The following is a 24,424-nucleotide window of genomic DNA, read 5'->3' on the forward strand; positions in this document are numbered from 1 at the left end:
ATACAAACAGAACATACTGAGACACGCGAGTACGAACTCAATGAAATCAGCCGGCCTGAAAACAGGCGGCTCGACACAATAAAATACAGTGAAACCATTCGTGCATCGAAACATGATGAGAGAAAACAGGCACAAACAAAACAAACGGAATAAACAAAATAAAATGCAAACAAAAGTAACAGCTGAACAACTAGTAAAGGATTGTTCATTCATGGGCATTGATGCATGAGCAAGTGAAATCTCATGCCCTCGACAGGCTGGATGTGAGCCGATTCCTTCCGACAGAGTGCAGTGATGGGACGAGCAGCAACGACCCGCCGTAACGCGGACGACCGTTGTCCTGTCGTGTGCGAACAGTGTGACAGTGTTGTCCCGAAGTCCCCTGGAGTCCTTCCACAGTCCCCTCACGGTGTCCACAGCGTCACAGAAGACTTCTCTCCCTCCCGATCAACCCAGAGGCCAGAACAACAGTGTATGTAGGCGGGCTACAGGGCAGCCCTCGAAACTCGCCACACCACAGCAGTCCAGACCCCTCCGCGGCAAGTTGTAAGTCACCACAAGCGGCCCCATGCAGTGTGCTCAGGCAGTGACCGATGTCGGTCGGTCAAACACCGATAAAGGTACAGCCGACCGCAGCAGCATGCCGTGTCTGTAAACCCATCTCCCCTCCCCTCTGAGCCGCAGGCACACCAGAGACCGGTCAGCCCACACAGATAGAGGATAGGCTAGCCAGCAGCACGGCCCGAGCCGATCGTTAGTCGCTTACGCTGCTCGTTCATCGGGCATCCTCGCTCGTGATGTTCCTTGACCAGTAGCTGGCGCGATACACACACCTCTTTGGAAAACAGAACGTGAACTTTAGCGGCGCAGCGGGCGGCGGCGGAGGCGGCGGACAGGCAGAGCGGGCGGGCAATCAGGCAGAGCGGGGAGGGGCGGGAGAGGGGCGGGCGGGGCAGCACGGGCTGGTTAGTCGAGCGGGGTACGAGAGGAGGGGGGGGGGGGGTCGCCTGCAGCGCAAGGCCGTCACGTCATGTACAAAGCGAGCGATCGCGCACTACCAGAGAACACCAGAGATTAGGCTTAAATGTTAGATATTCTGACCTGCTTCGCGAAAGGCAACCAGGCTGACTGTATGCAGTAGGTTAGCCGTGTTATTACCGTGCATACACGCGTCGCCAGCGCGGTGGTTGGCGGTTCGCCAGTTTAGTTAGCGCACGATGTCTCACCAGATTAGTTAGCGCATTAGTTACCTATGCAGTGCAACTGTACACACATATTCGGTGTAGAATTAGTAAACTGAGAGTCAACACAGATGACACAGTGTGAGTGAGAGCTGGGGTGAGACCAATCCTCTCTGTCAGATAGGTCTCTGACCCCGGACGTGGATTCTCACCTCTGCACGGGTCGTTCTTGATGAGGAACTCGTCCAGCGCCTCCCAGCCGCCGCCGACACGAACCATTACAGTGGAGCGGAGAATACGGACCAGACGCAGCTTCTGGCTGTCACCGAACTGAGGACAAAGCGCGGAGGTCAGATAAGGTCAGATATGTTGGATAGATCAGACACGTCACTGAGGATCCAGGTCAGACGCATCTTCTATCGCCGAACAGAGGTAGCGACCAGGCGACAGTTGTCAAACATGGACCGGGAGAAGGGTGCGACACGGACAAAAAGTGAGCCACTAATGGGACACATTAAAAATCAACGCAATGACGTACGATTGGGAGTTAAGTGTTTACATAGACAGTCACTAAAACATTCTAAAAGCCTGGCGTACCGACAGGTAGACGTCATTTTCAAACCGCATTAGTAATCTCCACTCACCCGGTATTTGCCCTCGCCGACTTGGAAGACCTTGAACTTGGTTCGGCACGCGCAGGTGGCGCAGATCTTTTTGACCTCGTCGTCGATCTTTTCGCCTTCTGTGAGCGGCCGGTTCTTCTCCCAGTCGGGCCGAAGAGCCGCCATGAACTCGTTGTAATCGATCAGACCGTCCTGGTTCTTGTCGATACAGTTGGCAGCGATTTGCAGCTCCATGGTTGTTGTCGGGAAGTTGGTCTTGGTCATGCCGTCGATGAATTCGTCCTTGCCCAGGAATGTGTCGTTATCAGTGTCCATTTTGCGGAACAGGTCCGTGATACGCATCTTCTTGACGTTGGCGTACTTCATGAACTGTGGCAGAGGGAGACAAACGTTCTTAAGACCGGCACAGAGTTGAGTTCAGGCAGAGAAACAGAAACATAAGGCTCGTCGCGGCTTTCGGGTTGTTCCAGCACACAGTAAATCATATTGACAATCATCGAAGTCAAAAAGAGCTGCTCTACAGACAGCGCTGGCAAAAAAAAAAAAATGCCACTCACCCTCTTGCGCCACTCCTCGAAGTCAAAGTCCTGCAGTTTCTCCATCTCCTGGCTGTAGTTGTACTTGTCCTGGAGGCGACGCTGGCGCTCCCAGGCCATGAGCCACGTGTTGCGCCAGGCGTCCCAGAGCTCGCGCTGCCGGGGCGTCTTCAGCACCGGCTCGCTCATGGCGCGGCTGTCGGCACGGTACCACTCCGTCAGACACACTGGACACACTGGGCGGGTTATCGGAACAGTAGTTCGAGCATAATATCGCGTGCGATGTCAGTTATCAGCAATTTAACTGCGCAATGATACCTACATGTAGACTTAATGTAGGCCACGGGCCATTCCGATGGGTCATTCAGAATATGTTGAAATAAAACATCAATTAACCAAAAATTATATTGGAACAGTAAACAGCAAGTAAGTGATTCAACAAATCAGGAGGTGATAAAAGGTGAAATGAAAGATATGTAGTTGATAAATTATCGCAATCCAACCAAACTGCTCGAAAAATGACAGTAAGCAAGCTCACACTCGTTGCAACCCGTAACAACACGGCAGCACACATAGAACCACAGTCAACAGGCACACCGGAGGACAAGACCGACACATATAGCTACTCCGACGAGAATGTGTAGACGGCAGAGGCCATTCTCGATGCACCTGCCAACCGACCGGCCGTCTCCACCGGACGACCCAAATGGTAGAGATCCACTCCGTCCCTTGGATGGCTTACTGCCCAATCTGAACCTTCAGACCAACGCCAGCCTCAACAGCCGACCATCGACCAGCCATGCGACTGACCGCCGCCCTGGCGCTGACTACCTACCTGGACTTTCGTCCGCCCGGCGCCGGCGATCCCTCGTGGTGGAACACGGGTCCGATGCGCGGCCATGGGTGGTCCGAGGAGCGCTCCGGACTGGCCCTGGACACGGCGCCACAGCAGAGCAGGGGCATGCGTCAGCGAGGGTGGTACGTGCAGCCCCCGGGGTGCCCCAGGCAGACAGACAAACGCCCTCCCCGACCCAACAGGCCAGACGAGTCTCATGCCAAAGCAACGAATCGATTGGAAGACGAATGCAGTCTGAAATTCACTTCCAGATCTCTCGCGAAAACAGCTCACTATAGATGATTTACGAATGGACGCGCTTTAACAACTTTAATTCTCATCTGTTTTATCAGATACTAAACAAGTTAAAAATAGTGCTACTTGCAAAATAACGTAACATAACTAAGCCAACTACGTAAATTAGGATAACCACACAACGAAATAAAAGCCAACTACACTACGTGGTGATTTGGCGGCTGATTTGTGCGTACTGTGTAGCAGCTCAGTGGGCGGCAGGTGGTTAAGCTCACTACGAGCTCGCAGAGGCGCGGGCCAAGCAATTTCTATATTATCAAACCGACTGTGTGTCAGCCATTACACCAGCAAAATTGCCAAGAAGACCGCCTGCTGCCGACTGAGCTGCCACTTCGCCGCGAAGCCGTCGCGACCGGCGATCTGCGCTAGCTACTACCTGGCGTTGGTGAGCCAAGGCTTGTCATAGTCGCGTGTGGGCGAGATATCGCGCTCCGGGCTGCCTTGGCTGCAGGGACAGACGCAGAGCAGGAGCGGGGGTGCCGTGTCAGTGCGTGTGGGCGGGTGCGTGCGCCGACCCCGGAGCTAGGCTAGGGGGACTACGGAGGCTATCACAGCGGCACACGGCCGAACGAGCAGGACAATAACGACTACGGAAAAATCCTCTGTTCGTCAAATGAAAGAAATCAAAATGCATTAGCGTACAAATGAAATGGACAATGACGTCGAAATGAACAAAAATACTAAATGAACGACATAAGTCGTGTCAAAAACAAATTTTGCACACCAAATGTAAAAGCAAAACAAAATGTTAATGTTTGTCATCCACCACTTGTTATCTGTTTGTTAAGTGTTAGCGCACTGTTCAGCGTTGCCGTGTTTAGTCCGATAGTAGCGGGATCAGCCAGATCCTTGTTATGTTACACCGCCGAAGAAAAGCATGGATCCGGTTTGCGAGACTGAATGAACACCCGAGGAACGACCAGAAAGAGAGAGAGAGGACTTCGTGACCGGGGCCGTCGGCGCCGTCCCATCGATCGTCACATTAGCTCAGCATTAGTAGCCATGTTATGCATCAGTAGGAGTTCAAACCGTTTTCCTTCCGAGCTGGACGGAATCCATAGCGAACCCAAGGAGGTTAGTGGGGCTGACCTGGCGCAGTCAGTCCCTGTAAGTACAGTAACGGCGACACTGAAAGTGCCATTTACCGAGCCGTCCCGAGTCGGCCGTATATATTACAGAAGACGCACAGCGTACCCTGAGTACGTGGTAACGAGTACCGAGTAATTAGTAAGCTGTACCGAGTACCTAGTATCTGGTATCGAGGAGCGATCCGCGAGAAACGAATGGAGAGGCCACAGACGGCCGACCACAAGAAGAGCAGAAAGAAATGGAGAGAAAACCATCACCGCGGTGTCGAGAGAGAAGCAGCCCACCAACACCAGTCACCAATCACCATCACCAAGCATAACCACCACCATCGGTCAGCGACCACCACCAATGGTCACCGGTGGTTGACGAGACACTCACCTCTTCTTGCCGGGCGATCCCTCGCGGTCAGGGCTGAACTGGCTGTAAAACAACCCGGGGGTACATTCAGTATGGTGCGGTATGACATACAGCCACAGGGAAACTACTGACAGACTGTAGTGCAATCTACAGCTAACACTGACTGGGCAGGCCATACAGCCGTACTTGAGCTATGTAGTAAATGGGGTAAGCCACAACGGAATCAGTGCAACAAAAATGTCAAGGAAGCTGAACACAAGTGACACCGCTACATTATGTAAAACTCTACGCACTGCTTGAAAAAGAATAAGGGCTAAAAAAGTAAAACATCGCAAAATGAATTTAAAACATGAAACACAAAATGAAGAACATGAAAAAATGTAGCACAAAATGCAAAAATAAAACGGTAAATGTAAAAATCGGGGTTACAAATGATCTACTCAGGTGGTTAAAAACTACTACGAGAAAAAAGAAACGCAGTCTTCTACTTTTGTTATGGTAAATAAGCGATTTCCATAGACGGAGAAATGTCGAAAAACAAACAAAATAATGTTACCGAATCTAGATAGAACTAAACTAATAGAACTAAGCTACATTGAGAAAGACATCACAGGGCACGTTGGAACTGATTCGTACGAAGATGAGCTGCAGAAACGTTGAAAATGACTCACGGGAAAGGATTTTAGGACGTCTTCTGTAGCGGTGCAATCACTGAGTTTAGCCGAGGAAACGGAGTGGCTAGGAAGGATATTTTGTCCAGGTCAGCTGTGGAAAAAAACCAAGGATAGGATCACAGAGTCACGTGGTAGAGGGAGGTGTCAGATGGGACGTGAGAGATGGAAATATAATGAGGGAGATCAGAGAAAAAGAGCGGCGTGCGTCATCAACCACCTACACCACAAACTACAGAGAGGCCCGCCCAGCGGGCGGCCACAGACAGGCTACGAGCGGTCAGTCAGAGACGGTTAGAGGCGAGCAAACGACACTGATACTGTCGGGTTAGGGTTACACACTACGGATCGGCACCTGAGGCGGCGAACGATATTCTGCAGGGGTCGAGTCGGCGACGGACTGAAAAAGGCGAGAATGGCACACACTCAAACAACTGTCGCCTCTGGGTCTCCTCCTCTCACACGCCAAACATATACAAAACGAACACAAAATTAGCTCCAGTAACGTGCGACAATGAGGGAGTTCGGTCAAGGGTTGCCACGAACACCGACCTGTGTTATGACGTCGTCATAGGGTCAAATTACGTGCGTGTTCAGTAATTGGAGACACACAAACATCACATACACACAGGCAAGGGCATGCCGTGCGCGACCGAGCCTTTCCCTCAAACCAACTCACCTCTTGGCGCGTGATCCCTTGCGCAGACCCTTGTGCTTGGGTTTGCAGATGGCATCGACATCCGGCTGCCGAGACTGCAGGTCCTCCATGAACTCCTGGTGCTCCTGAATGAGCACCTCGATCTCGGGACGCTCCTCCGGCAGCGGCACCGGCTCCAGCTCGATCATCTTGTTCTCTCGCTGGCGCACCCAGCGCAGTAGTTCGTCGAGGAGCTCCTGCAGGTCCTTGAGACTGGCCAGGTGCTCGGCGAGACGCTGCTGCCGCTGCAGCGCCCAGCTGCTCACTTCCTCCCAGCGCGACTCGATGATGGTCTGCCAGTGCTTGATGACCGGTACGGCGTCCGGATGGGCCTTCTCGAGGATCTGGGCGGCCAGCCGGAGCGTGGCGTCCTTATCGCCCTCTCGGCGGTGCAGTTCGTCCATCAGTCGGCCGTGCTCGTCCGCCTGCTGCTGAGCCTCCTCCTCGGTGGCTGGCAGCGCGCCCACGAAGCGCAGCTTCTGCTCCGTGTCGCTCAGGTACTCCAGCAGACCGTGTACGTCGCGGTGCAGCGTCTCGGCATCGGCCAGCGCCTGCTGCAGCCGCTGACTGCGGCCGTCCGACGCGCGGATCACTGACGTCCAGGTGGTGGTCAGCTCGGTCACCTGAGTCTTGATGACGGCCGCGTCCTTCTTGTCGGCCGACTCGAGCAGCTCCTGGCCGGTCTTCTGGATGGACTCGACCTGCTGAGCGCGTCCCGCCAGCTCCTCCTCGAGAGTGCGGTGCTGCTCCACCAGGTTGGTCACCGTGTCCAGGTCTCCGTGCACAGGCGCCTTCTCGTCCAGCTGGGCGTCCACCTTCCTCAGCCAGTCCAGCAGAGCCGTGATGGCCTCCTTGAACTGGCCGCTGAAGAGCAGAGCCTCCTCCAGCTTACGCTGACGCTCCACGGACTTGTTGCAGCACGTGTTCCACTTGTCCTTGAGCTCGTCCATCATACCGCGGAGGATGGGCTCCTCCTCCTTGGGCGCCTTCTCCTTGACCAGCAGACGGCCCAGCTTCATCACCTGGTCGTACGCAGACTGCTTGCCGCCGAGGGCGCGCTGGAACTCCTTGTGCTTGTCCAGCAGCGCGCGGATCTTGTCCGGCGAGTTGCTGAGAGATGCCTCCGCCTCTTCCAGAGAGAAGAGAGCCTCCTCCAACCAGCCGCACAGCTCGGACCAAGAGTCGTGGAACTCCTTGGCCTCCTTGTAACCAAGATCCAGCGCACGCGTCCGCTCCGCAGACTTGGAGACGACACGCTCCCAGCGATGCTGCACTGACGACAGCATGTTCTTGATGAGGATGACGTCCTGCTTCTGCGAGAAGTACTTGAGCTGGGTGCCCTTCTTCTCCAGGTTGAGCATGGTCTCGCGGTGAGCGCTCACCTCCTTCTGGAAGTCCTTGTGCTCGTCGATCTGGACAACGATGTTGTCCATGACACGAGAGGCCGGTTTGAGGTTGGTCAGCACACCCTCGGCGTTGGTCAGCCAGTCCACGAACTCCTGGAGTGCTTCCTGGAACTCGGTGGCCTCCTTCAGCGCGATCTCCAGCTTGATCTTCTTGTCGTTGGCCCGGTTCATCACGTGTTCCCAACGCTGCTTCAGCGTCTTCAGGTTGTGCTTTAGGTTGGTGCAGGCACCCTCCTTGGACTTCTTGAGGTAGGCATCGCCACGCGTCAGCGCAGAGTCAACCTTTGAGCGGTTTTCCTCCAGTTCGGCGAAGAGCTCCATGAACCTCTCCAGCTGCTCCTTGGCCGTCTCCGGCAGACCTCCGACCGGCTTGCTGGTGGTCAGCGCGCCATCCAGATCGTTCAGCCAGAACAGCAGGTCCTGGATCTCGGTCATGAAGTCCTGGGCATCCTTGAGCGCAGCCTCGAGGTCACGCTGCTTGCCGCCCGCCTTCTCCTGGAGCTCGGACCACCGCTCGTTGAGCTGTCGCAGCTTGCGGTTGGTGGTGCTGGCGTCTGCAGACTCGCTGTCCGTCTCGATCAGCTGCCTGCCGGCGTCGTTCAGGGTGTCCACGGACGTCTGGTGCGCCTGGATGTCGTTCACCGACACCTTCAGCTTGGCCAGCTCGACCTCGATCACCTGCGGGTCCCCAAACACCGGACGCAGGCCGTCCAGCGTCTTGTCGGTGCGTCCGATCCAGACCAGCAGCTCGTCCAGCGCGTGCTGGAACTGGCCGAGTCGCAGCAGGGCGTGGTCCAGCTCGCGCTGACGCTCCACGATACCCTTGAGCAGGTCGTCCCAGCGGGTGTTGATGTCGGCCAGGGGTTGCTGCAGGGCGGCCGCCTGGTCCGGCGACGTACGCTCCATCAGCTCCTGAGCTTGCCTGCGAACGACGGACAGCAGAGGTCAGTGGCCAATTGGCACAAACGTCACGGACTCACGCAACAGGGAGCAGAAGGTCTGAGGCATAAAAAACAGAAGTGTAAGTTCATTTGGGCTAAGCTGTCACAAGAGCTCCGAGATATTTCCAAGAGGCGTAACTCACGCACCCAGCCACCGCTACCAGTGAAATACCCGTCATAGGCGACTTCTAGCCCGGTGTCACCGCAGCTCAAACTTCAACATTAAGTGAAATGCTGAACCCCGAAATCAAAATGAAGTAGCGGTGCTACAACGCAGCTTTGTTGTTTGGTGAAAACGAAAAAAGTAAGAAAGCATAATCATCAGCGTTGGAAAAACATCATTACCATGAAAAAATGAAAATGCACACAAAGGTAAGAAGTGAATTGGGGCTAGAAACCGAAGTGGGAAATGGGGTTTGCCCAGTGTTATCGGTATAGTAATCTCGGTGTTTTCCTACAAGGGAGACGCTCGTGACCAAACTCAAAGGCATGCTGCAACTACGGCGGTCTCGTGGCTAAAATCGCTACCAAGACAGCGCACTCAAACACTCAGGCACACTAAAGCAGCGAGCGCAACTTGCCTCCGGATGCTCCTGATCCCAAGAACCGGAGTAGAAAACAGAGCCCAGAGGTTAGAATCATGGATCAACTACCATTCAGATGGAGAGATAGAGTTCAATAACTACGGGGAGAGATGAAGTAGAATTTGACAATGCACAAGTGAAAAATAGAGCATGACACGAGTACCATACATCTAAAGCATTCAGGTAAACAGGGCCACTTAGCAAAGAGAACTATAGAGTGGGACTTTGCACAAATTTCACTGTACACCCGCCAAGCACATATTCACATTTACACCAGCTGTAAGTTGAACTGCTTACCTGTTGAGCGACTCGACCTTGACCATCTGCGGGTCGACGTCGTTCTTGAAGTCCATCAGCTGTTTGATCTGCTTCTTGATGGCGTCGATGTCGGATCCGACCGGTCCCAGGTAGCCCAGGCGGTCCTCGGCATCCTCGAGGAACTCCATCAGACTCTGCATCGTCTCGTGGAATGCCATGGCCTTCTCCATGGCGTCAATGAGGTTCTCCTCGCGGCGGGCGTACAGGGCCGTAATGTTATCCCAGGCAGAGTCCAGGTCAGCCAGGTTCTTCTTGACGTCCGGTTTCTCGGGCTCGCCGCAGACCTTCATCAGGTCGTGGCCGGTGCGACGCACCTGGTCCACCTCGGGCTTGGCCTGATCCAGCTCCTGGCGGATCTCCTGGAGCTCCTTCTGCTGCTCCTTGATGGCCGACGGCTCGATGGCCGGCGGCTCCTGGCTGGAGAGCGTCTCCTGGAGCTCTTTCAGGGCGCGCATCACGCCCTGCAGCTCGGACCAGAACTTCTCCGAGATGGCCAACGCCTCGTCCAGAGAGCGGCCGCGGTCGTTGGTAGCCGACTGCAGGTGGTCCCACAGGGTGTTCAGGCTGTCCAGCTTCTTCTTGATGTCTGTGGATAGCCAGAAACAATCATCAGACTAAGTCCGGCATCGGGAAGAGCATAAAGCAGCGTGACCTCCAATTAACACCGAAATATCGTTATTGATTATCTAAGGGCATACATAAAAACTATTGCTAGCTAGTGACCTCTCGCTAGTGCTAGCTAGCTAGCTAGTGCTAGCTAGTGCTAGCTAGTGACCGACGAGGTGCGCCGACCCATCAACCTCTCCGATCAGTCTTTGACACCTACTCTCGACGGAGATGACATGCCCTCCCCCCCCCCACCCGATCACACCCACCTTTGACAGCCGGGTCGCCCTTGCCGGCCTTTCCGATGACATCAGCCGCCGCCTTTTTGACGGCGTCGAAGGCCGAGGCGCGCTTCTCGAGGTCGTCGATGATGGCGTTGTTCTCGGCCATCTGGTCGTGAATGCGGTCCGGGTGGGCCGAAATGGGCTCAGCACGGTCCACCTGGTCAGCCGTGTCCTTCAGCGCCGACAGCATGCCGTCCAGCTTGTCGGCGAACTGGGAGCACTCCTGCAGCGCCTCCTCCAGCGCCTGTTGACGCTCACGCAGCGCCGTGCGAAGGGCATTGTAGCGCACGTTGTCCGTCTCCATGAGGTCGGATACCTGGGGGCAAGCACGGTATCGGGTCAGACTCGAGGGTTCGGTTATCACAGTCCTACTAAGACGTTAAGTCAATAGCACGGTCCGAAAATTAAGTCATCCTTACGCTACATTTCTCAGGGAAATAGTCTGTAATCCGAGGTAGCGCGATCCTCCCACAACTCTCACCTTGCTGCTGTCCTCATCGGTCACCAGCCTGGCCAGCGCGGCGCCCGTCTTGTTCAGCTTGTCCAGCAGCGGCTTGCGCTCGGTGACGCTCTGCAGTAGGGTCTTGTTCTTGTCCTGCTGGCGGAGGATCTGGTCGGGCCGCAGAGCCGGCACGTCCAGCCGCATCGCCTCGTTCTCGGCCTCGTCCAGCCATTCGCTCAGCTCGCTGTGCGACTCGTTGAAGTGCTCAGCAAGCGGCAGCGCCTGCTCCAGAACACTGACCCGGTCGGCGGACAGCTTGCTCACCTAGCGAGAGGAAGAACGAATAGATCAGATCAGCCAGAGACGCAGCGCACGACAGAACCATCGACCGCCAGAAACACAGTAAGAAGTCATACGAAGAAATTATCTTCAGGACGAATAAAGGCGACAATTCTTTTCAATATCACCAACAAGTGTAGGCTATCCTCACAAGAAATAGCCCGACGGATTCCGCATCATCCTCAAAGCGCATATCCACTCCAACTCACCGTATCGGACGTATCACGGAGCTGGTCGGCCTTCTCGCGAATCTCGCTCACGTCGTCGTACTGAGCGGCGTCGCGCACCAGCTTCTTAGCGGCGCTGAGCACATCTCGCACGCGGCCCTTCTGTCCGCTGATGTCGTCACTGAGCGCACGTGCCTCCTTGAGCTGTTCGCGGATGGCCGCCGGCTCGGAGCCAGGGAGTTCGGCAGTGCGCAGCTGCTTCTCCACCTGGGTACAAACATAGAGTCACAATCACATACACAGTCACGAACGAGCACAGCAATGCCACAAAGTCACAATCATATCCACGATTTCAAGCAAACAATAATAAACATCTCTTATTATAAACATATTCTCACAGCGAGCAGCCAACAAAACACGCAACCACACGGCGCGGGTCTTCGCGCGGCGACCTGACGTACCTGTTTGAACCAGTCGAGCAGTTCGTCGATGTCGAGCACCACCTCGCCGTGTCGCTGGCGGGCCTGGCGCAGACGCTCCGCTTTACGCTGCACCTGCTCGGCGATCGCCTCGAAGCGCCGGTTATCGCGCGTGACGAGCGACTCGATGGTCTGCGCGCCGTCACCGGGAGAGATCTGACTGAGCTGCGGGCCGGCCTGGTTCACCTGGTCCAGCAGACCGCGGTGCTGCGACACCTGGCGATGACACAAAAGGCGAAAACGTCAGGCGATGGTGAGGCGAAACGTCATCATCTGGACTTATCCTAGACCAAAGGAGCGCAGATCCACTGACCACATGGTAAGTTCGGAAGTGATGAATAAATACAGACAATCCGTCCCAGCGATGTAGTTAATGCTCAGAGAGCGCCCCTATTATCGGTTGGATTGAGGTTCAACAAAATAGAGCGACATGTTATTCTGAACGCCGTGTATTTGGCCGGAGTTCTACCCACCTCCTTCTCGAGTGTCTCCATGAGCTGTTCGGCGTTATGCTGCGAGTCGACCGTCTGCAGGGTCTGCTCGGCCGACACCAGCCACTCGGTGAGCTCGTTGTGCGCCTTGTGGAAGGCGTGCACAAGCGGCAACACCTCCTGGGCACTCTTCAGCAGCGAGCTCGCCTGTAGGGGAGAGGGGTGGAAGGTTCGTCAGGTCGCCACGCCATAAGGCACGTCACTGTCTTTTAGAACACTGAGCGCTGTGGTTCAGTAGTAGCAGGGCATTTTCGCCTTCTATACTGACATTATGCGGCCCGACCAATCCATAGGAGATACGAGACTGAACAAAGTCAGGGTTGGAAAAAACCCGGGTTTTTCATTAAAACCCACTGGGTAGTGGGTTTTATTCGGGTTTTAAGTGGGCTTTTTGGGTTTTTCATGTATGTTGGGCCGTTGAGCATAATATGTGTTCGCGTCACAATACGACACCTACCGTGACAGTAAACAATGTTGTTGAATCTGCACTGCAAGTAAAGATCATCGTTCTTTCTACAACCTTTATTAACAGCCTCATTACTTCAGTACATTTTGTGATGAGAGAACAATCGTCAACAGAGAATAGATTGAGGCTGCAATGTAATAATAATCACACTTTTGCATCCATCAGATGATGTAACTTCTGAACTAGAACGAGTTTCGATTACTTCTGAACTCGTTAACTATTTAAAGCAATGGACTTTGTTACAAAGTCCCCAAAATATGTGAATACTTATTTCGCCAGCCCAAGCCGAGCAATAACTCACCTTGCTCTCCAGGTCCTGGTAGCGGTGAGACACCGAGTCCAGCTTGTCCTTGAGCTGGAGGGCCTCGTCGCTGGAGATGTGCTTCATCAGCTCTGCGCCAATGTCCTGCAGCTCCCGCTCCGGCTCACGGTGGCGGTCTACGTCCTCACTCAGCTCCTGACAGGTCAGAGAGTACAGGTCAAGGGGAGCCTCCGAGCCCCGAGGCGGCACAGAGACGGCACATTTAACAGCCAGCTGAACCAACTACCAGAGTCAGATGATTTTTTTTTAACGTTCTTACACGAATAGAAACATAATTGCAAAATTTTAAACCATAATGATGTTGCCACTCGAGAGTCTCCATAAAAAGTGTCTTGAAGTTCTCAGCGTGTTAGGCATAGTAAAATAATGTTAAAACGTCAAAACTAATGTCATGAAGCACGATTGCGGCGAGCGGTGGTGCATGCAGAGTTGGCGCTCAGTAAACAATGTGGCAACCGGAGCAGGCCGGGTTCGTTTGTACAGGGAGCGAGGGAAGGCTGGTCCCACTCCCGACGCCACACCAGCCGCCGGCAGTCCCGATGCCAATCCCAGTACCTCGGCAGCCTCTTTCAGTCGAAGCAGCTCGAACTGATGCACATCTATGGTGGTGTGGAGCCACTGTCCAAGAGAGGGTGAGGCAGATCGTCACCACACCGGGCGCCACCCAGGCCTCTCCGCCCAGCGCCCGTCGCCACCACATGCATCGTGCAGTCACGCATATATACAATACACTGCACACAGTGAAACACAACCTGTGCAATGTGCTTTGCATTCCGTGCCAAGTCACACGTGGCGAGATATGAGAAGGCAAAAGTTAGGTGCATCAGGCGTCAGGCAGTGAGAAGGGGCAGTGAACATTAGATATGCAGTGGAATAGGGGGTTGGAAGACGGCTTTCAGCTCATGTTACAGCCAGGGTCAGGGCAGAAATCAAGTGAGAAGATAGGGGAAGCGAAGGTGTACACAGAGTAAGTAGTCAAAATGCAAAACACCAACATGCTGGGAATCCTGAGGCATTTATATACATTATACAGTGCGTGAACCACACATGGGTGCCGTGCTTCAGATGCAGAGGTTATATACACCCTCCCACGCCCTCCCCGAGAGCCGGGACTCACCGTCAGCTCCTCCAGCTGCTCGTGCAGCTTGTCCACGTGTACAGAGAGCACCTTGTACTTGTTCAGCTTCTGCTGGGTCTCATCCATCCACGCCAGGAAGTCCTCATAGTTGAGCACCAGCGAGCGCAGCTGGGTGCCCGCCTGGCGCAGCAGACGCGCCAGTGTCTCGCTGTCGTCCACCAGCCGTTCGTACTGATCAGTGACGTCTCGCAGGCGTTCAGACAGCGCGGTAGCCTCCTCGTCGCCGACGAGACCGGCCAGCTTCTTGCCGACCCGCTTCAGGTCGTCGAACGCGCCGCGCCGGTCCACGATCTCGGCGTGCAGCTCCTGGAGAGCACGGAAATGCGGTCAGAGGCGGCAAGGTTACAGAAAAAAGAAAGTCACAAGGAACATTGTGCGATTCCGAAGTCTGATTTAGCTTTGGGAGACACTTAACTATCACAGATCATTCAATTCACTATAAACGTGGGAGCATGCGAGTTGATATAAGTATCCCGAGGAATATCAATGTAGGAGTTGAACCCTGACTGTAGAATAAATCATCTCGTCCCACCCGATTCCTACATGTTGCCTCTAGCTCAATGTGACTGTATGAAAGGTCCGAAGTAGCCATTGCGGGACTCACGTCGTGCTCCTGGATCTTGCGCTGAATCTTTTCCTCGTCGGTGGGAATGGTCTCCATGTCCTTCAGCTTCCGCTGCATCTTCTCTAGCCACTGCACCAGCGGGTTGTTGGCGTCCTGGTACTCCTTGGCCACCTGAGGCAAGACAACCATCAAGCTCAATAAAAGTTCGACAAGCAACAAACACTGGTGCCGCATCGCTACCGTTGACCTTCATGTAGCTACTAGCTACGCAATAAGTTACAAACCAGTCACCCAAAAAGCAGCCAGCAATGACTAGGTATCGTTCAAACAAGATGCGACCTTCCCTCCCGCTCCACGACGATGGCGGCCCTGAACGTACCTTCATGGCATCCTCGAGTCGTCCCATCCGGTCAGCCGCCTGATCATTCAGCGCGTCGAACCGGCGAATCAGTTCCCTGAGCTGCTCCTCGATATCTGCCTTCTCGGCCGGCGAGCACTTCTTGGCCATCTCCCTGCCCATATCGGAGAGCGAGCTGACGGAGCCCTGTCGGTCGAGCAGCAGTTTCTGCAGGAAGCGCTGCTCCTGCACCTGAGCCTTGACCACCTTGTAGTCGGCGCTGGGAGGCCGCTGGTTGGCCACGAGGTCCTCGGTGTCGGCCAGCCACTGGAGGAGACCCTCCAGGGCCTCGCGGAACTTGCCGGACTGCAGCAGACCGACGTCCAGTGCACGCTCCCGGTTGTGCATCTGTGGGTGAGGAAAAGTCGAGTTAATTAAGAGGGCTCTACAATGGCATTGTCAAGTGCATAATCGTAGCTCCTGCACCTTAGCAGGCAACATGGACAACAGTTCTTGTATTGTATAGCGAACATTTTGGAAGATATAGCCAAACTAACTCAACGATTGAGCAAAACGTCGAGGCGAGTGAGGCAAATACATTTGAAAGTGAAACCATGAAACATGAAACTGTCAGAAACTGTAAAACCCTCCCCAAAGACCCTTTCCCAGTGACACTTACGCGCTCCTTCAGCTCGTTCCAGAGGTCGTTCATCTTCTCCAGATCTCCCTCAAGGAGGGCGGTCTTGACGCCCGCAGCGGCCGTCTGCACCAGACCCTGTCCCGTCTTGTTGATCTCATCCACTCGCACCGACAGCGTCTCGACGCGGGTGGTTTTGAACTCGCGGAACTCCTGCTGCTGGCGGCGGATGGTGGCCACGTCGGTGGCAGGCGGGGAGAGGGCCGCCTCGTCCGCCGACACCTGCTCGATCTCGCCCACAACCACCTCATACGTGCGGTAGAAGGTGGTCAGCTTGGTCAGCACCAGCTGCACCTCCTGTTCGCGCGCCTGGCCGCGGTCCTCGATGCGCGACAACTGCCGCTTCATGCTGCCCAGCTGGTCACGCAGCGTCTTGGCGTCCGTGGTAAAGCCCTGCGGGGAGACGAGGATTGAGGTGAGAACGAATCGTCCATCTTCATGACTGATAGTGTTGTTGTACTGCAGTAACCAACTTTCGTTACATGTTCACAAGGCTAAGTAAATCATATAGAAGAAACTTCTTGTGGTTTCAAATAGTTTAATAACACTCTGCTGGCAACTACTCTGATCGAGGAGCGCCTTCTACAGTCACTACAAGTAAGGAAGCAATTCCCAACGGCCACTCACCTCCTGTACGAGTCCATCCACGGTGCGCTCAGCATCAACCAGCTCCGTCTTTTCACGGACCACCTTCTCCAGGAAGATGGTGATTTCAGTCACCTGGCGCTCCACGATCTTCACCTCACGCGCCACCGGAGCCATACCGTCCAGCTCCTCTTCCAGAGCTCCCAGCTGAGAGTGAAGCTCCTTGATGCGGTCGTTCACCTCGCCAACGGCGTGGGAGGCGCTCTTCAGGTCACCATGCCGGTCGTCCAGCTTAGCCTGGAGGTTGTTGAGGCGGTCTCCGACGCGATCCACCTCATCCTTGATGTGGGAGGCGTCGGAGCCGACGTGACGCGCCTCGTCGCAGAGGTCGTCCGCCTGGTTGCGTACCTTGTCCAGCTGGTGGGCTAGCTGTTCTGCCTCGCGGACCATGTCAGCCACGCGCTCCAGCAGACGTGGGTCGCGGCCGCCGCCCAGCGCGTCGTGCGAGGCCAGTTTGTCCTCGGCACGCTGCAGCGAACGGTCCACATCACGCAGTCGGTCGGTGAAGTCGGTCACCTTGGTCAGCACGTCGTCGAGGTTTGCCTGGCGCTGAGCGACGGCGCGCTGCAGGGCGTCCCACCGGCGACGGAGGTCGGTCAGATCAGCCTGCACACCCTCCTTGTCGGTGTCAGTGGCAGAGAGCAGAGTCTCGCCAGTCGACTGGGTCTGCTCGTGCTCGCCAGAGCGAAGCGATACCTCGTTCTTGAACGCCTGGATCTCGCGCAGCTGCTTCTGGATCTCAGAGCGATGGAAGCTGATGGGCTGCAGCCGCTCCAGACGGATCTCGCTGGAGTCTAGCCAAGGCACGAACCTCTCGAGCGTCGAGTGGTACTTGCGGCAGTGGTCAGTGCACGTGCGCAGACGAGTCTGACGGTTCACTGCGTCCTTCTTCAGGTTCTCCCAGTCCTTCTGCAGGCGTTCCAGGAACTTCTCCAGGTTCTTGGCCTCCTGCTTGTTGGTCGTTTTGGCGATCAGGTCCTTGCCCTTCTTTTGGACAAGGAAGACCTCGTGTTCACGAGCCATCACGTTCTTGTAGACGGGCTCGTAGTCCTCCACCTGTCTGGCCAGCTTCTGCTCGTCAGCAGAGACCTTGAGCGGGCGACCCAGCTGCTCCACGCAGTCCTTGATCCATTCCTGGACTCCAGCGCAGTCGTTCTCGAACTCGCGGTCCTCCTTCAGCGAACTCTCCAGCTCGGCACGGAGGTTGTCCAGCTTGCGCTGCAGCTGCGTCTGCTGCCGTCCCAGTTGGTACAGCTTGTCCTTGACCTCAGCCTTGGCGGAGGCGTCCGTGAGGACGTTGCAGAGCTCGTCTCCAAGAGTCTCCAGCTCGCTGAGACGAGGTTTCAACTCCTCCACCTGGTACTGAATCTTGTCGAGCTTGGTCAGCTTCTGGCTCGGCTCGGTCTTCTCCGCGCTGAGGTCGTCGACGTTGTCAGTGATCTTCTGCAGTTCACGCTGCAGCTTTCCCAGCTCGTCGTTGAAGCGCCGGCTGGTGCCGGAGGCGGCATCCAGGGTCTGTTCGCGCTCCTCCAGCTGGGAGATGAGCTCCTCCCACTTGTCGTTGACCTGGCGCATCTTCTTGTCCACAGAGTCGGCGGTCTGAGGCTCGGCCTCGTCCACCAGGCTCTGGCCGACCTTGTTCAGAGTCTGCAGGTTCGGGTACTGTCCGGCGAACTCGTCCCTCAGGACGGCCACCTGCTGACTCTGCATCTGCACCAGACGTGGATCCGAGCTCAGCGGTCCCAGCACCGTCAGCATCTTCTCCTTGGCCTTGAGCCAGGAGGCGAGCTGGTCGTGCGTGTCGAAGAACTGCCTGCTGTCCTGCAGCTGCTTCTGACGACGCTTCAGGTTGTCCTGCAGCTGGCGCCAGCGATCGACGACCTCAGTGAGGTCATCCTGCAGCCGGTCGGCGCCCGGAACACCAGGTCTCCTGCGCAGCAGCTCTCCAGCCTGCGTCCTCAGTCCGTCCAGGGACGGCTGCCGCTCATACAGCTCCTCAGTCAGCGCACGGACCGCGCCCAGCTGCTTATCAGCCTCATCGCGAGTCTGCACGGCGGAGTCGCGCGGCAGCTTGGCCTCAGACTTATCGAGGAACTGTTGCAGCTTCTTGAGGGTATCGGCGTGGCGACGCACCTCGTCGGTGACGTTCTCAATGTCGGCCTGACGGTCGGTGAGTCGCGTACCAGCCATCTGGTAGCGGTTGTCGATCTCAGTCAGCTGCGCCTGGATCGGTGACATGTCTGCAGCACACGAGGGGGACAGGAGAAATAGCGTCACATGGCTGGACGGGAGCACCACCGACTAGCCCCAATGATCAAAACACGATCAACGGTGACCCGCGAGGAGAATTGTGCGCCATACATTTTTGTTTACAACTAAAAAAGTTTGAACAGTTACACCGCTATGTCCGTTACTATACGTCATAACTACAAGAGTATGTCCATTCAAGTTCAGAATAAAGGCCGGCGACAGACCCACTGAGCTAATTGACAACGCTTAGGAAAGCCACTCTAGGCGGACGGCTAACAACACCTACCATCGATGTTGAAGAAGCCATCGCCGGTGACGAAGGGGCTGCGAGCCGGAGACGAGCCACGAAGGTCGTAGGACGCCTTACGTGCTGGAAGCCGGCGTATCGAGACATTAACGAAAGCTGGGCTAGGGGTGGGCGGCGCCACAGCGGACAAAGCACGACTCACAAGCCGCAGGGCCGGGTAGACGGGAGAGGGGGTGGACAGCAACGAGACAACTCACAAACCAGAAGGACAACTAGCAAACAACCCACTACGCAACAAGAATGGGGTTCACGCAAAACAAAAACAAAAATCAAACGTCCCACTACTAAAAACACTACGCCAAACGTACTACGTCCCAGTAGTTTGGGATGTTCGACCCTGGATAAGTAGCGTTAGCGGAGGGCTCGACCACAATTACAGCCAGCCAGACAGCGCCAGTCGTCTCTGACACCTACCTGAGCTCAGAGGGCTGGCCACCGACCGACGACCGTGCGACACGGAGGCGCGCTTGGCCGGCGTCACGGAGGAGCGTCGCCGGGCGGGCGTCTCGCCACGGCCGCGCAGCAGCGAGTCGTACTGAGTGCCCAGCTCGTGCACTTTCTCAATGGTGGTGAAGTAGCTGGTGTGCTCGCGTATCAACGGCTGGAGGTAAAAGGCAGCGAGCGTCACACAGTTTCGTAACATCCCAGAAAGTTCGTGCATCACAAAACTACCTCCCTTTACATCTGAATCCCCTTTAGTCGTGCTTCCCCAACCCTGGGGCATCTCTGACATCAATTGGTCAAACTGGCAGCGCGGACCTACCTTGAGCTCGTCACTCTGCTTCTTGAGCAGATCCTGATCAACAGCCACCGGCTGCAGCGAGTCAATGCTGCTCTCCATTCGTGTCAGCCACGTCAGCACATCCTCCCGCAGTCGCTCGTAGGCGCTGAGAGAGTCGGAGCGTGTACGTCCCTCGCGCAGGCGCTCATCGAGCAGCTCCTGCAGTTCGGCCCACTGGCCCTCCAGCTCCTGAGAATAGTCGCGGGCGAGAGGCGACGGTGTTAGATTACGGATAGACGATAAAATTCTAAAACATGCATGCATGAAAAGTACTCGTCAGGGATGCGGAGCCGTGGAAATTTCAGACGGCTCCGGCTCCGGCTCCGGCTCCGGAGAAAAAAATCGGCTCCGGCTCCGGCTCCGGCTCCGGGTGAAATGTTATGGCGGCTCCGGCTCCGGCTCCGGCTCCGAGTAAAATGGTCCGGCTCCGGCGGCTCCGGCTCCGGCGGCTCCGGCTCCGACTCAGTACATCCCCTACGCAATCAATTAAATACGGGTGGAAGAAAAATTGGATTGGTTATACGCGTTACTCTTTGCCATGACCGCCTCACCGCGTCCCCGCGCAAACGCACCTCGGAGAGAACTGGCAGAACAAAGGGCTAGGAAGCGATGGCATTGGAAACGCAGTCGCCGCGAATCGGAGTTCAGTGAACCATCGTAAGCTGACACCCGTCTCGGCTGCATTGGGGGTGAGGGGTGGGGGGTGTGTGGGATGAGACGGTGCTGGGAGTCGCAGTCCACTGCACTGGTTTGAAAACAATGGCCGTCACCTGATGACTGGTCCTCATGTTCAGGGGATGCAGTAGACGTGGGGGGGGGGGAAGAGCAAACAGGAAGTTGTTTGCGTACTGTGGGATACTGGGGATATTCGGATTTTTTCATTCACTTGATGGCCCATGACGTAAGTACCATATGTTTTACTGCCTTGTACTGTCAAACCGAACTAGGTCAATTATTATTTTTTTTCCTCTTCAAAAAATAAAAAGGAGCCGGAGTCGCCCCCTTTTTTGGCGGCTCCGGCTCCGGCTCCGGCTCCGGGCTATTTTGTTTCACGGCTCCGGCTCCGGCTCCGGCTCCGGGCAAAATATGCCGGCTCCGGCGGCTCCGGCTCCGACTCCGGCTCCGGCTCCGCATCCCTGGTACTCGTAGTGCCATGCCAGTTGCCACTTAACGATCTTCAGAACGAACGATGGAACTTTACTTGGCAAAACATGTTTTTGATTAATATGACCAGAACAAAACAAGTAATGTCAAAATGTATTTTAGGAAGTACCGTGATTTCAGGCAAGAGACTACTGAACATATTTCTGGCGCGTAACTCACCTTGACCTTCTCCTTGGTGATGGCAGTGTCGGTGACGTCCTTCTTGGTGACCAGTCCGTGGCCCGTGTTCACCACAGCCTGGTACTCGGGGCGCTGTGCCTCCGCCTGGCGGGAGATCTCGTCCACCTTGGCCGTGTACGCCTCCACGTTCAGCTTGCTGGTCTCGTTGGATTCCACCAGCTCGAAGACCTCAACGAACCATTGATCGAGGCGCTCCGTCTTGGTCCAGAAGGTATCCAGCTGAGAGGAAACCTCGTCCAGGAGCACGCCGCGCTCGTGACACTTGGTCCTGAGCTTGTAGAAGCGCGTGGTGAGGTCCGTGAGCTTCTGTTCGATCTTTTTGGCGATGCGCGCGTTGGACGGCGTCTGGAGGAGATCCTCCGCACTGCGCTGGATCTGCTCCACACTGGCCTGGTGCTGGTCGATGTCAGCCTGCAGAACACGCTGCTCCTGCAGCTGCTCGGTCAGCCGTTCCCGGTTCAGACTGGCCGGCTTCAGGATACCCTTCAGCCGCGTCTCGGCCTGCGTCAGCCAGGTCATCAGCGAGTCGAGGCCGTCCTGGACGCCCTGGGACTGCACCAGAGCCATGTCCAGCGCCTGGCAGCGGTCGGTGACGGCGTCCGAGAGGCGACGGTACTTGTCCGCCAGCTCCTCCGGCGGTCGGCTGATGCGCTCACTCTCCTTGGGACCAATCTGGCCCTCGAGCGACTTGACCAGCTGTGCGGCCGACAGTGTGGCGTTGTCGAACAGCTTACCCTGCGCCAGGACATCCGTGCTGAGGGTACGCGCCCGGTCCAGCTGCTCCTGAACTCCGCGCGGCTCAGCAGCCACCGGCTCGTTGACCACCTTCTCGGCACGGGGCTCGGCCTCTCGCAGCCAGCGCTCGGCACGCTCCAGGGCCTCCTGGTACTCGCGCTGCCGGCTGCCGATGCTGGAGAGCTTGTCGGCCAGCTTGTTGGCACGGCTCAGCAGGTCCTGGAAGGTCTGGGTGACCTCCGCGACCTCCTGTTTGACTAGGTACTCGTGGGGCTCGATGTGGCCCAGTCGCTGTGGCAGCGACGTACGGAACTCATTGAGCGTTTTCAGATATTCCTTGGACTCGTCAATGAACTTCTGCGCTGCCACAGTGATGAAGCGCAGATCGGCCTGGTGGGCGATCACGTCGTTGACGAAGTCCTTGCAGGTCTGCTCGTTGGCTTTGAGCTTGTTGAGGTCGGAGAGCAGCCGCTCCTTGTCCACCAGAGTGCGGGACGCGCTCGATAGCCAGGTCTGGAGGAGAAAGGCGGGAAAACATTCAGAACCCGATACTGAGAGCCACTCATTGGATGAGGGAGAAGGAGGGACATCAGTAAACAATGACAACCAGAACAAACAAATCTGAGACTGATAGCCTTAAACTTAGTTTATGAGGAATCACCAATAATTGTTATGAAATTATTACCATGTAGTAAGTACCAAGACAATCCGACAAACCCAGGTAGCCGATGGTCTCATCAGAGTCACACCTACCTGGAATGTGACCAGGTCGGTCCTGTACTTGCTGAGCTCGTCCAGACACGAGGTAAGACGCCGCAGCAGCTGCTCCGTGCGGTCAACAACAGTGTCGTACCTGCAGCAGGGAGGCGAGAGATCAACTACGGTATACAGGTCGAGCTCCTCCATTGATCGTCACACGCACAGCGGTGGCATCCAAATGACGATAGTTTGGTAGGTAAAGCTAGATGCGATAAAAATATGATGTTGACGCAATAAATAAACAATTTGAAGCGTTCAACGTTCGTTTGTCAACGCCAGGTTCGTTTTTTCTTCTCTAGCTTGACATCGTTACCTATCCGACTGAAATGTAACCGCAATGACGCTGAGTCATACTTCGGTCGGAGACCATGTGGACCCTCCGTTGTCACTCAGCCCCCCCCCCCCCCCCCGACTCCTCCATATTACGCAGCTCCACCAGTCAGGAAGCAGGCACCGGTACCGACCTCTGGCGCAGCTCCCTGGCGTTCTTGTCGAGCTGCTTGGTCTCGTCCTTGGAGAGGACGTCGCCGCCCTTCTCCGTCACGTCCTGCACTTGGTCCAGCACCGACGACACCGGACGCTGCTGGTCCTTCAGCTCGTCCTTGATGGCCTGTGGCAAGGAGAAGGGAGGGGGCACAGATAATCGACTGCTGCTAAAGGGATATAACTTACCATGGTCTGGTGCAAAGAGCAACTCGATCGATTACGCTGTTAGCCGCCTCCATATAAATTCATGATAAATATATTTATCCGCAAAGGTGCATCCATATTGGACACTGCGACTTAAAAATAGCTCAAATGCTTCAATGTGCAATTTGTACAATGTTATCAGCGCTGACTGTGGCTGTACTAGTTTAGAACCAGTACTCAGTCCGGTACCGTTTATTGCTCTGTCCGCCTCTTTAGTTCCTTACCCTGACCACGTTGATCTGGTTGCGCAGGTTGGAGACATCCTCCTGAATACGCTCCTGGTTGGCCACGCGCCGCTCCATCCGCTCCACCCAGTCCAGCAGCTTGGCGATCGAGTCGTCGCAGTGGCGGTACTTCTCAATCACCGCTTGCTGTAAGTCACCGCACCAAACGAGGGTCAGGTTGAGGGCTCGGCTGCAGTGCGTCGACACACTGACACACAGTAAGGACACAGACCATCGCGCAAACGCACCTAACTGAACAGTACAGCCCGGATATAACGCTAAAACAGACTCATATTGTCCTGCTTCAATTGAAGAGTTATTTAAAAGGCATGCAGTTAGTACATATTTCATAAAAATATGCATATGCAATTATTAAGAGCAGTAAAAAACGTTACTATTTACACAAAAGTAGCATTACCTTCACCATGCAATGACATCAGACCACATTATGTTTCATGCATTATCACAAGCGGTCAAAACAATCCAGAACGACGCACAAAACAAAACTCTTGTCATGCATAACGAAACTACGTCCATGCCTTCTATGAGGTTAGGCTCACGCATAACTCGTCAGTCAGAACACAAACACGTTAAGCTTAAAGCGTGACGATGCTACAGTCATGCATTAGTCTTCAGGGGTGCCTGCTAGGCTGTTAGTACAGGGCCTGACTATGGACATTTTCTTGCCCCAGTGCAGGAGTCAAGCAAGCTTCACTCAGTGGTCAGCCAACAAGCCGTGCACCACTAAAGCTTCCTCTACGGCTCCCCAGGGACGCGCTGGTTGGCGGCAGGGTGGCTTCACA

At 55.4% G+C, this 24,424-nt stretch overlaps 1 protein-coding gene across 40 annotated transcripts in view; it reads right to left on the reverse strand.

Annotated features, from left to right (window-relative positions):
• LOC122393155 (microtubule-actin cross-linking factor 1-like) overlaps positions 1 to 24,424 on the reverse strand; it is a 215,643-nt gene that overhangs the window by 5,997 nt on the left and 185,222 nt on the right. For 15 of the 40 annotated variants that reach the window (XM_043389195.1, XM_043389203.1, XM_043389190.1 and 12 more), the window contains 30 exons: positions 23,622 to 23,768; positions 23,172 to 23,317; positions 22,702 to 22,801; positions 21,193 to 22,461; positions 19,852 to 20,058; positions 19,503 to 19,689; positions 19,068 to 19,151; positions 16,514 to 18,771; positions 15,869 to 16,279; positions 15,232 to 15,597; positions 14,892 to 15,023; positions 14,267 to 14,593; positions 13,705 to 13,767; positions 13,129 to 13,284; positions 12,344 to 12,508; positions 11,853 to 12,086; positions 11,434 to 11,658; positions 10,925 to 11,209; positions 10,429 to 10,759; positions 9,533 to 10,139; positions 9,233 to 9,244; positions 6,287 to 8,632; positions 5,963 to 6,007; positions 4,958 to 4,999; positions 3,867 to 3,935; positions 3,176 to 3,271; positions 2,362 to 2,536; positions 1,826 to 2,173; positions 1,394 to 1,511; positions 767 to 835 (listed from right to left, as the gene is read on the reverse strand). In XM_043389195.1, the coding sequence (XP_043245130.1) occupies positions 767 to 835; positions 1,394 to 1,511; positions 1,826 to 2,173; positions 2,362 to 2,536; positions 3,176 to 3,271; positions 3,867 to 3,935; positions 4,958 to 4,999; positions 5,963 to 6,007; positions 6,287 to 8,632; positions 9,233 to 9,244; positions 9,533 to 10,139; positions 10,429 to 10,759; positions 10,925 to 11,209; positions 11,434 to 11,658; positions 11,853 to 12,086; positions 12,344 to 12,508; positions 13,129 to 13,284; positions 13,705 to 13,767; positions 14,267 to 14,593; positions 14,892 to 15,023; positions 15,232 to 15,597; positions 15,869 to 16,279; positions 16,514 to 18,771; positions 19,068 to 19,151; positions 19,503 to 19,689; positions 19,852 to 20,058; positions 21,193 to 22,461; positions 22,702 to 22,801; positions 23,172 to 23,317; positions 23,622 to 23,768 (11,020 nt within the window). The remainder of the gene's footprint in view (positions 1 to 766; positions 836 to 1,393; positions 1,512 to 1,825; positions 2,174 to 2,361; positions 2,537 to 3,175; positions 3,272 to 3,866; positions 3,936 to 4,957; positions 5,000 to 5,962; positions 6,008 to 6,286; positions 8,633 to 9,232; positions 9,245 to 9,532; positions 10,140 to 10,428; positions 10,760 to 10,924; positions 11,210 to 11,433; positions 11,659 to 11,852; positions 12,087 to 12,343; positions 12,509 to 13,128; positions 13,285 to 13,704; positions 13,768 to 14,266; positions 14,594 to 14,891; positions 15,024 to 15,231; positions 15,598 to 15,868; positions 16,280 to 16,513; positions 18,772 to 19,067; positions 19,152 to 19,502; positions 19,690 to 19,851; positions 20,059 to 21,192; positions 22,462 to 22,701; positions 22,802 to 23,171; positions 23,318 to 23,621; positions 23,769 to 24,424) is intronic. The other 25 variants (XM_043389101.1, XM_043389084.1, XM_043388951.1 and 22 more) reach the window with 17 other exon arrangements.

This window comes from Amphibalanus amphitrite, unplaced genomic scaffold (genome assembly GCF_019059575.1).
Source record: "Amphibalanus amphitrite isolate SeventyFive unplaced genomic scaffold, NRLGWU_Aamphi_draft 000024F_arrow, whole genome shotgun sequence".
Lineage (NCBI taxonomy): Eukaryota > Metazoa > Arthropoda > Thecostraca > Balanomorpha > Balanidae > Amphibalanus > Amphibalanus amphitrite.